Source organism: Lates calcarifer, linkage group LG1 (assembly GCF_001640805.2).
Source record: "Lates calcarifer isolate ASB-BC8 linkage group LG1, TLL_Latcal_v3, whole genome shotgun sequence".
Classification (NCBI taxonomy): Eukaryota; Metazoa; Chordata; class Actinopteri; family Centropomidae; genus Lates; species Lates calcarifer.
Window position 1 is genome coordinate 19,980,267 of NC_066833.1, and position 10,973 is coordinate 19,991,239.

The 10,973-nt window shown below is 41.3% G+C and overlaps 1 protein-coding gene and 1 long non-coding RNA gene across 6 annotated transcripts in view; one reads left to right on the forward strand and one right to left on the reverse strand.

Moving 5' to 3' along the window:
* The window catches only part of igf2bp2a (insulin-like growth factor 2 mRNA binding protein 2a), a 46,550-nt gene that overhangs the window by 32,192 nt on the left and 3,385 nt on the right, over window positions 1-10,973 (forward strand). For 3 of the 5 annotated variants that reach the window (XM_018702361.2, XM_018702362.2, XM_051071848.1), the window contains 9 exons: window positions 35-169; window positions 3,035-3,157; window positions 4,611-4,746; window positions 6,799-6,936; window positions 7,482-7,550; window positions 8,303-8,425; window positions 8,886-8,960; window positions 9,121-9,252; window positions 9,715-9,828. In XM_018702361.2, coding sequence (XP_018557877.1) covers window positions 35-169; window positions 3,035-3,157; window positions 4,611-4,746; window positions 6,799-6,936; window positions 7,482-7,550; window positions 8,303-8,425; window positions 8,886-8,960; window positions 9,121-9,252; window positions 9,715-9,828 — 1,045 coding nt within the window. Of the gene's footprint in view, window positions 1-34; window positions 170-3,034; window positions 3,158-4,610; window positions 4,747-6,798; window positions 6,958-7,481; window positions 7,551-8,118; window positions 8,161-8,302; window positions 8,426-8,885; window positions 8,961-9,085; window positions 9,253-9,714; window positions 9,829-10,973 lie in introns of those variants that run through there. The other 2 variants (XR_007813611.1, XM_051071851.1) reach the window with 2 other exon arrangements.
* Window positions 4,842-6,864, reverse strand: LOC108901036 (uncharacterized). Its single transcript, XR_007813614.1, has 3 exons — window positions 6,772-6,864; window positions 6,477-6,620; window positions 4,842-5,203 (listed from the first exon to the last, which is right to left on the reverse strand). It is a non-coding gene; the product is annotated as an uncharacterized LOC108901036 (long non-coding RNA).

Sequence of the window (10,973 nt, forward strand, 5' to 3'; positions counted from 1 at the left end):
TCTCTCTCTGCCTCTCTGTCTCCTCCTCCCTCAGGGTGGACATTCATCGGAAGGAAAATGCAGGTGCAGCAGAAAAGCCCATCACCATCCACTCAACACCCGAGGGCTGCTCCTCCGCCTGTCGCATGATCCTGGACATCATGCAGAAGGAGGCCAACGAGACCAAGACGTGAGCCTTCATTTCAGCATGCACAAACATTCCTGGACGTGCGCATAAACACACTCAGATGTGCTTATGCAGCGCATGTATACGCTCCCGCAGGGAGATTAGCCATAATGTCTACAGGGCTATAATCTTATCCTTTAACCTGAGCTGTACACCTTTTAATCTCACTGTGCATTCTCTTGCTTGGACCACTAACACAGTAAACACAGTGCACACGACGCACTCACATAGGCTAACACGTGATCGCAGATTAGCATTTAAGAAACAAGGCCAACATGTCTAATTAGGTTTGACACTTTTAACAAGGCACCTTTTAAACTCTTAGAACTTCTGCTTGATCTGAGGATCAGTGCCCACCTCTAACACATAATACCACTGTTTGTCTTTATTCGTTTTTTAGAGTGTGATGTTTGTCAAGGCGGGGCTGCAAATAACATCCTCGATTCCTTGATTTAGGAGAAGACAGTTACAGTAGAATATGAAAACGTTGCCATTGCTTTAATTTCCTTTTCTTTTGCACAAGATGATACATCCGAGTAAACGTCACATTTAAAACTCATTTTATCAAAGGTTGTTCCATGCCATGTGTTTTTTTATTTTCTTTTTTGCTGCGTGTGTATTCAGAGACATGTCACAGGACCATGGAAATATTTCAGAGTGTTTAATGAGTAATGGCGTACACTTACAACTTTGAGAATTGGGTCTAGATTAAACTTACTTGCTGCTGATAATGTCACACTTTGCTCCCTGTCAATCTCCCCGACATCCAGAGTAAGATTGAGTTTAAAACTTTATGCTACATCCGTGTCATCATCTCTTGTTTGCTAGGATGATGCTCAAGCTAGGTAGCACTTTGTTAAAGGAATAGTTCCACATTTTGGGAAATATGCTTAAAGAATAGAAAAATGATCTAATTACCTTTCAGAGAATCTTAAGTTGGCTATAGCTTTAAATGACACCAATGTTTTCCTTTAAGTTACAAAAACGCAAAATGGCAAAAACACCAGAACCTACAAAAACACCACCAGCTTTTTGATGACATCTGTGTCATGTTCCCATTGAGTTTGAATGTAATTGTTCTAAGGCGCCTTAGTCATCTGCCGTGCGTGCAACGTAATCTAACAACAAGCATTCAGTCGGCTGGTCTGATCCACTTCAGTCTGTCAAATCATTAATCCAGCTATCAAAAGTCACAATAACTTCCACACCTCTGATGTGTGTTGACTAAGTAACGCCACCCTGCCCTGCCCGGGTGCCACACCTGCAGAAATTAACTTGTCGCCTCGCCTGCCCTACACCCTGTAATTTCACAGGGTCTAACACCCAACACCCAGCGAACCCTGAACCACTAAACCTGGGCTTTAAACTCACAACACCGTCATCTCCCCCTTACTCGCCCCACAGCTCACCCCAGACTAATTTCACCCTACAGCACAGATCTACACTTGCAGATTATAGCATGCCCTGACCTGCCACCCCCTCCCCTACACGCACGTACACACACACACCGCCGCCATCACCGCCACTACCATCAAGTCTGTGACCCAGCCCAAAAGAAACCCCCAGCGTCTGGTTACCCTCCACCCCACCTCACCGCAAACACTCACACCCAACAATTGCCCTGCAGAACAGAAATACAGATGATACAGAAAGTATACTCCTCCTATTTTAATAACCTTACTACCATCCAATCACTGCCACATGTGTTCATACATACACCTGGGGCTTTTTAGTTTTCTGTTTTTTGTTTCTTTATTTTTGAATCAGTCTTTATCTAATGGGTCTCTTGTACAGAACATTGTAATTAGTCACAAATTTTAGGGAAAATAGAAGATTTTCATGAAAATGGCTCCATTTATTGGAATATAATGCTTTTCATTGCAGTATTTTTACTGAATGAATAAATGAACAAATGAGGGTTTTTTTTGTGTGTGTGTGTCATGCACACAACTATGCCTAGCCAACTGCACAACCTTCACAATAAAATCTGTAGACCATCATTGTCTGCAACACAATTAATGATTCATCAGTAAAATAATAAATAAATTAAAGTTAAAATTAGTTAAACATTTTACCTTGGTTTCTCCTTTAGGCTTTTGAGACTAGAGGCTTAAAGATCTAAATTAAACAATGATACTAATGTTTCCGCATCTGTTCACCAGAATATCTCAGGGTTTTGCAAAGCCATTGCATGGAAAATTAACTCTATTAAATCATCATAATTTTGCAGTGCACCATTTGACCCATGGTTCCTTCCAGGAAACATGCTCAGAAAGTATTAGAAAATTATGAAGAATCACACCGAGGAGTTTATCACTTTTTATTTTAAGAGTGGAAAAAAAGAGATGAAAATTGAAACAACAAAAAACAAAAAGAAAAAGAAAGACATAATGAAATTCAGGAGATAATTTATAGTTTCACTGCTGTTGCTTGCTTAGAGAGACGCCAGCAAAGAGTTGTGCTTGTTGCGACAGCGCCTTGTTTGTTGTAAAGCGCTGTGATCAGTGTGTTCTTGCAATCGGAAACACATCAACATTTTGTTGAACAGCCGCGCAAAATCAGCATCAAAACAAGGTTAAAGCTTGATCTGCCTCTTGCAAAAATCAGGGTGTTTTTCTGTGAAATCTGCAAAAACAACAAAAAAAAAGGATGAACCTTACATTGTGGTTGGGCTCGTGTCTTAACATTGCTGCCCTGTGCTTACAGCAGCACTTCCAGCTGGGCAGCTATCCACATTCCTGCTCATCCCCATCACAGCATCACATTCCTCACACCACATCAGTGGCACTCAGCAGAACTTATTCTCTATCATCTCTCCTAACCTGTGTGTGTGTGTGTGTGTGTGTGTGTTTATGTTTATGTGTGTAGGACGGAGGACATCCCTCTGAAAATCCTCGCCCACAACAGCCTGGTCGGTCGACTGATTGGGAAGGAGGGCCGCAACCTGAAGAAAATCGAAGAGGAGACAGGGACCAAGATAACCATCTCCTCGTAAGTCGCCTCTCCCGCTGCTCCCGCCTTCCTCTTTCACACACGCAGGAAAATCAAACACACACACACACACACACACACTGGATTATTTGGACACTTTGACGTGAGTGCAGTTATTTCAACTTCTTCGATGCCACACCTTTCTCCCTCCATGCTCATTAGCCTTTTTAGCATGTGGTTTCACTTAACTGAGTTGTTACAGAACAAACGTGAAGAGCTGATTGCAGTTCCTTCACTCCAGAACATGATCTTAGAGAGGCGGCGATTACACCTCATTTAACGGACTGTGCTCACCAGCCTTCGTTCATTTAGGGCTAATGAATTGCTGTGTCTCCATGAGCTCTGAGGACGTAATGAGCCTTGAGAAGGAGACAGAACGGAGGAGAGAAACCATAAGAGAAGGAGAGGGTCCTTTTGAGAAAAGGCATGCAGACCATTCCTTATTGACGGTTTTGTGAAATTCTTTCAGAGTGTCCTCCACGTCCTCTGTCACTGAGGAGAGAAAAGACAAATCTTGCTTCAAAGGCCTAATGTTGAGCATCATTAAAGCTAGCTGCTTTATGGAGCAACCACTTATGTCTTTTTGCTGGGTTTTTACGCTCTTATGCTATTTTTTTTTCTTTCAAGTAATAACAACATGGATGGCTGAATCCATTTAAACAGATTCCACACATAGGCTACATAAGAGAACTGTATGACGTCTTTTCTGTCTCTAGGCGAACTATGAAAAGAAAATTACCCTGAAGAGGTTTGTCTCCATTTTGGCTCAGAGACATCAAATTCCTTACTCAAGGTCTAAGTTGCAAAGTAGGGATGTGAAATTGTGGGGTGAAACGTGTGGGAAATGTACTGTGTCTTGTGTTTACTGGCTGATGTAATACACCTATATTTGGTTGGTTTTCAAGCACTGTCGTATTATTAAGCTCCAACTCCATCATACTTAGAGTCTGTCGTTCAGTTTAACTAACACACATCAGTAACTCTGCAGTGGTGTTGTTGTCTTGAGTTGTCTGACAATAAAGCTCACAAGTGATAAACATGGGACTCTTTCACACCTCTACCACCCATGAGTTGCATGATGGGAAGTGTAGTGTTTTTGGCGCTTGACCCAAACTAGGAAACTTAAAATCACAGTATCACTGTCTTCTTTTTTTTTTAATATATCCATGTCTTGTGAGTCATCTGACAATTTAATTGCTTGTTTGCTAAGCAAGAAATTTTGTTGTCAGTTTTCATGTTGATGATGCAGTAAGATAAACACAAAGACAGGAAATAAAAATTAAAAACCGCTCAGTGACCTCCACCTTCTGAGAAAAAGTGTGAGCGGAATATGAGTGTGCCTGTTCCCTTTATTTGTAATTGCATATGCGTATACTCATTCGTATGTGTGTGTGTGTGTGCACGTGTGTGTGTGCGTGTGTGTGTGTGTGTGTGTGTGTGTTCTTCTTTGCAGGTTACAAGACTTAACCATTTATAACCCTGAGAGGACCATCACGGTAAAGGGCAGCTTGGAGGCGTGTTGCAAAGCCGAGGTGGAGATCATGAAGAAACTGAGGGAAGCCTACGAGAATGACATTGCTGCTATAAACGTAAGCTCATCCCCAGTGTGTGTGTGTGTGTGTGTGTGTGTTTTGTCTGTCTCGTGATCTCAGGTTGACTCACACAGACTGACAGGTGAACAACAGAGAGGAATGATGATATACACCAGGATAATATCATTTCCCTATTCAGTACATGTTACCCCCAGGATTAGCAATACCCATCGCTGTGTGCTTTGGTAAATGGATAACAGTAAACGATCGCTGAATAGCTCATCAGTGACTCGAGTGTTTGAGCACAGCATGTCTGTGGACGTGTGTGTTTGTGCATGTGTGTGTGTGTGTGTGTGTGTGTGTTCCACGGAGCCTCTGACTCATGCTCACTTCCCCGCTGTGTGTGTCTGTGTTCCTGCTGTAACACACTGCGTTTCCCAGCATCCATCTGATATCTGTAGGCCGCTCTCTCGCCCAGCTCCTCTTTCACACTGCCCTGATGACATCACCAGTCCTGCAGCCAGAGAGGTCAACCACAGAGGAAGAGAGACAGTGATGATATCACACGCTACATGCACAACGCAGACATGAACACTGATAATGTGATTGTATTAACAGCGATGATGCTGTTCATGATGAGCAGCAGGAACTTCTGGAGAGACTCAGAATTAGTTTCTCAGTATCTGCGTTCCCTTTGCTTCTCTCACACAGACTGGCAGTTTTCTCCTTCATTCTCACTGTCCAAATATTGGCTCGGAAATAACCATCAAGAAATAACACGCAGCATGCAGTTAAATTGTTCTGGCTGGTGTGAGCAGTTCTGGCACCTGTCAGGCTGAGCGTCTACAGTAAGCGGTGAGGGCCATCTAGCGTGACACTGCGGATATTACACAAAGCTTTCTGGGAACAAGGAAGTGAAAGGAGACCGCGTGTCTTGTCACGGCCATGAAACCAGAATAGCTGACTTGACTTTGAGGGAAGAATATTTTTGTCATGCCGTTACAGCAGCAAACTGTCCCGTGAAAACCATGCACCTCCAAAACATCAACCTCTCATGAGCTAAGAAAAACAGTCTGGTTTTCAGTGGTGTGACTGAGCATTTTTCACATTGTCCAGTGGGTTTTTTAATGGTTTATTAAGCTTAAGAAGTTGAAGAATTTTCTCAGCCCATAAAGAAACACTTTTATCCAAAACACTCAAAATCACCACATATGGAGATGGAGATACAAATATAAGTAGCACTTTTGTGAGATGGAATTAGTAGTAGTAAAGGAATAGTTCACACAACAACAAAGGCTGCAACAATTATTTTCATTATCAATTAATTTGCCGATTCATTTCTCAAAAAAAGGACAATGCTCCAGCAAGTGATAGAGCAAAACAATGCATGTTACAAATTTCCAGAACACAAGCTAACATTTTTAAATTTACTTGTATTTTCCAAACAATAGTCCAAAACCCAGATATATTTAGTTTAGTATAAAAGAAACCTAAGATAAGCAAATACATATATTTTGAGAAATTACATCCAGAAATTGTTTGCATTTTTGCAGGACAAATGATTTAAAGAATAACTAAAGAATAACTAAAAATTGTTGCTGACTATTTCTCCCAGTTCTCGACCTCACATTTGTCAGCTCATATTAAAAGTCATATCTCTCAGGAGAGCATTAAAAACACCATTTTGGTTTGTTTCTGCAACTGTGCAAGTCGAGAGCATAAAGACAATTTGCAAATTTTGCTTATTGTTTTTTACTTGAAAAAATAAATGTTAAAAAATTACTTACTTAGTAGGAGTCATTTGTGTTTTCTCCTCATTTTCTCTTCCGTTCCGATTAACTGTAGATTTTCTAAGTTGTGTTTTTTACACTAGTGTGATCTGTAGCGGTCAGTGTCTTCTTGCAGCAGGAAACATAACAGCTTTTGGATGTCTGGGGGCATGAGATCCACGATAAAATCTGTTTAAACTGATTTGCTCCTTTATTAAAAATAAAAATAAGTAAATAAATAAATTAAAACAATGATCCTTAATTAAATCCTAATGTGTCGTCTTCTTTCTCATAACTCGTGACTAAAATCCACATCTGCCTCTCCTCCTCTTCTGCACAGCAACAGGCCAACCTGATCCCAGGCTTGAACCTGAACGCTCTGGGCATCTTCTCCTCTGGTCTGCCGGTGCTGCCCCCTGCTGCTGGACCACGTGGTGCAGTGCCCCCTGTGGCACCAGCAGGATACAACCCATTCTTAGTGAGCATGCCCTTTTTTTCTGCACACAACCATGAAAAGCGCAGGGAAGAAAGATTTTTAAAAATGGTTCTTTAGGCGTGACTTCTTTGCCACTGTTGGTTTTTCCCACCCAGCAAAATGATGAACAGCTCTTGTGGGGATTAGTTTTGACTTGATAAAGCAATTTGTTTCCAACATATGGTAGACCAGGTTCCCCCTCAAGTGCTTTTTGAAAAAACAATGCTTTGTTGACTCAGGTCTTCCTGCATGATGTTGTACACAGTTTGAAACAACCAGAATTCCCCCATCTTCTCCAGAGATGAGTCAGTTTGTCTGTAAAACAAAGTATCCACTCATTGCCTGATGAGGGCGAGCCAAAGTGGTGTGAGACAGTGTGTGAGAATGTATTTGCGTGCTTCATAGTCAAGAAAGTTAGTGTGTGATTCACTGTGAGTTTATGCCCTGAAATTCCCCTAAGTGAGAGCTTGAGTTGTGTATATGCTTGTGTCTCATAATGTGTGTTTTAATGTGCCATCTGATCGGTCTGCTTGTTGCTTCACTTCCAGAGTCACTCTTCACATCTCAGTGGCCTGTACGGGATTCCTCCAGCAAGTGCCATCCCCCACCAGCACTCAGTATGTTCCCTAAAATCTGCACTACAGTCAGTGTTGCCTTGGTGATCAGAGACTAATGTTTTTTTGTGCTACTTGATAGTTGTTTTAATAGTTAAGGGCAGTTAAAAACCATGTCAAACCCTAACTCTTATACTCACAAAAAGCTTTGGAAAAGCTTCACGCTTAGGTTGTAACAGCTTTCTTCAAGCAACCTCCATCCACTTCCTTGAGTCCTGGTACAGAATAGATAAATAAAGGAAGATATAAGACTAATCAAGAGGGAGACGTAAATGATTGACTATTACAACGTCTCGGTCAGCGTCTGTGGACAGCGGGTCTGGCATTCCTGCGTACCATCGCCCAGTCACCAGAACACCACAAATATTTCTGGAAGGGGACTTTTCAGCCCAGAGTTGTCCTGTGGCTCGTAAAAATTCACTTCATAAACCTCGAGTACATGAGTGTTACCATGCTAAGAAAAACAAAAACACAGGGCAACCATCTGCCCTAATAGGAAATATTCCATTCAGACTCGGCCAGAGCGGGATGTTTACCCAGAGAGAAAACCCTCACAGAGAGCTCAGTTTAGCTTTCCTTGCATGCGGTATCATCGTCTTCGGCTGCTCTTCAAGTATCTGACAAGTTAAATCTAGATTTTTGTAACTATTTAAAGTGGTTTTTAATGTTTTTCTCTGCCACCATCAGCGGGAGAGTTTAGTGAAAGTGCAGTAAAATATTTTTTTCTGTGTGGTCTTTTTTTTTTTTTTTTTTAGCAACAGGCTCCAGAACAGGAGGTTGTCTACCTCTTTATTCCAACTCAGGCAGTCGGGGCCCTGATCGGAAAGAAGGGTCAGCACATCAAACAACTTGCCCACTTCGCTGGAGCATCCATCAAGGTGGGTTTGTCAGTATCAAACAAACCCTTCAGTGATTATCAACATGCAGAGTTAAATCTACAAACACAAGTCAAAAGTGCGTCGCATTTTTTTAAAGCCTCAAATCGAGCATTTAAGTTATTAGGTTGGAAGTGAGTGCTGGCTGAGTCAGCAGCACTTCACGGGCCACAGCTGAGGATGTTAGTTATTTATGGCGAAAAACAAAGAAAAAAAAGGAGATGACTAGTGAGCTGAGCAATTCAGAAAGCCCCTCAAGGCCCGTCTGGAGAGGTGGGACAGCTGGTCAATGAATCCTTGTAACGTAATCACAGGCAATTCTTTTTTTTTTTCTTTTTTTTTTTCTTTGAGGAATTTGCAGGCCTCTCAGATGATTCAGTGGTTTGCATTGAATGACTAAAGAGCAAGAGCACCCGCTTTTGGCCATATTTGTCTCCATAACTTGCCTCTGTGTGTATGTCAGATTGCCCCAGCTGAGAATCCAGACGTTACTGAGAGGATGGTTATCATTACTGGAACTCCAGAGGCTCAGTTTAAGGTAAAAAAAAACAAAAACCAAACACTATGAATGTGTGCAGGAATATTCATAAAAAATCATTCATTTGTCCTGTACAGTATTATAGTAAACAGCAGTGGATCACTGTGTGTCCCCATTTTCCCCAGTCTCTCCTTGCCTCATACCCTCCTCTGTATTCCAGGCCCAAGGTCGGATATTTGGGAAGCTGAAAGAGGAGAACTTCTTCTCAGCAAAGGAGGAGGTCAAACTGGAGACGCACATCAAGGTTCCCTCAACTGCAGCTGGCAGGGTCATCGGTAAAGGAGGAAAAACGGTGAGCTGATGCTTGATTTGAATTAAATTATGGTCAAATTATGGAGGTACTAAAACTGTTGCACTGACATTACATTACTTTAACTGCGTGAATCATATGCTGCTCGTCTCCAGTTATCCAATTATTTCTGTTAATGTAATGTGGTCAGTAAGAGAGAGTGCTTTTCATGTCTAGTTCCATCAAGAAGACTGTGCTTGAACACTGTTCTAAAAACAGACTCTTCACTCAAAAGTAACTCAGCAACTATTTATTGAAATGAGCTACTGTTCATATTTACATAAGAACAAGTGCATTCACTTCCATAACCGATAAAGTAAATAATTAATACCCTGCCATCTTGTTTGCTTGGTTTCATCAGCAGTTTACCATAATTTGATACCTTGTCTCTCAGTGAACAATGTCAGTGTGTTTAGTAAGCAGTAAGATGATGACCTCTGAAGTCTGTGTCTATGTATGTTTCAGGTAAACGAGCTACAAAACCTTACAAGTGCAGAGGTCATCGTACCGCGGGACCAAACTCCAGATGAGAATGATGAGGTCTTTGTGAAAATCAGTGGGCATTTTTTTGCCAGCCAGGTACAAACAGAATTATTATTAGTTCTTACATTACTGTGGATGGTGTCGCTGAACCTTATGTACCAAATACAGTGTAAAAAGGTGTAAAATTGACCTACCTCAAAAGGTGCAACAAACGCTAACAGGAGAATGAGGGAGCTGCCTGTCAGTCTGAACACACACACACACACACACACACACACACACACACACACACACACACACACTCCTGAGAGGAGCTCTAATCAGGCTGCATAAATGAAAACACCTGAGTGGATATACCATCTTTCTTTATGAAAAACTAAATCATGATACAAGGGTTTTCTATTCTTATTGTGTATTTATTGTGTGCACTGTTGGTATGACAAGAATGGTGCCTAACTTAGCATTAGCATACAACTACAAATGTACATGTAAATTTCCCACAAGTGGGATAAATAAAGTCTATCTTATCTTAAATCCCATTAATTAAAAATGGATTAGATTTAAATTTAGCCCTTTTTTCTTACCTTAAACCAGTTTTTTAAAATATAGTTTTACTTTGTTCATGCAGAATAGCAAAACTGTGAATCAATGCAACAAAACAGATACAACATCCATCCATCCATCTATTATCTGTATCACCTGTCCTTTGAGGGTCGTGAGGGGGCTGGAGTCAATCCCAGCTCACATTGAACGTGAGGTGGGGTACACCCTGGACAGGATGGCGGTCTATCACAGGGCTGACCCACAGAGGCAAACAACCGTCCACACTCACATTCACACATATCTAGTGGCAATTTAGAGTCACCAGTTAAACTACCCTGCATGTCTTTGGACTGTGGGAGGAAGCCAGAGTAAAGTAAAACATATCAAAGAGAAATCAATATAGGAAGGATACAGTTTATCCACCCACACACTCCAAACCACTCATCTTGCCACTGTGCAGTTCATAGAAACCTGACAGTTATCTGTCAGTAGTTAGAGTCTATCTTTGAGATACATTTACAGATGGGGTTAAACTAAATGGGTGTACACATAGGCTTTAATTAAATCAGTCTTTTTTATTTATTTTTTTTTTAACATTGTGGGGATCCTTCCCTTCACATTTTCTGTTATTTTCATATGCACATCTTGTCATGTATCATCACTCAGCTAACACCTCATCCTACATGTGATGTCTTTGC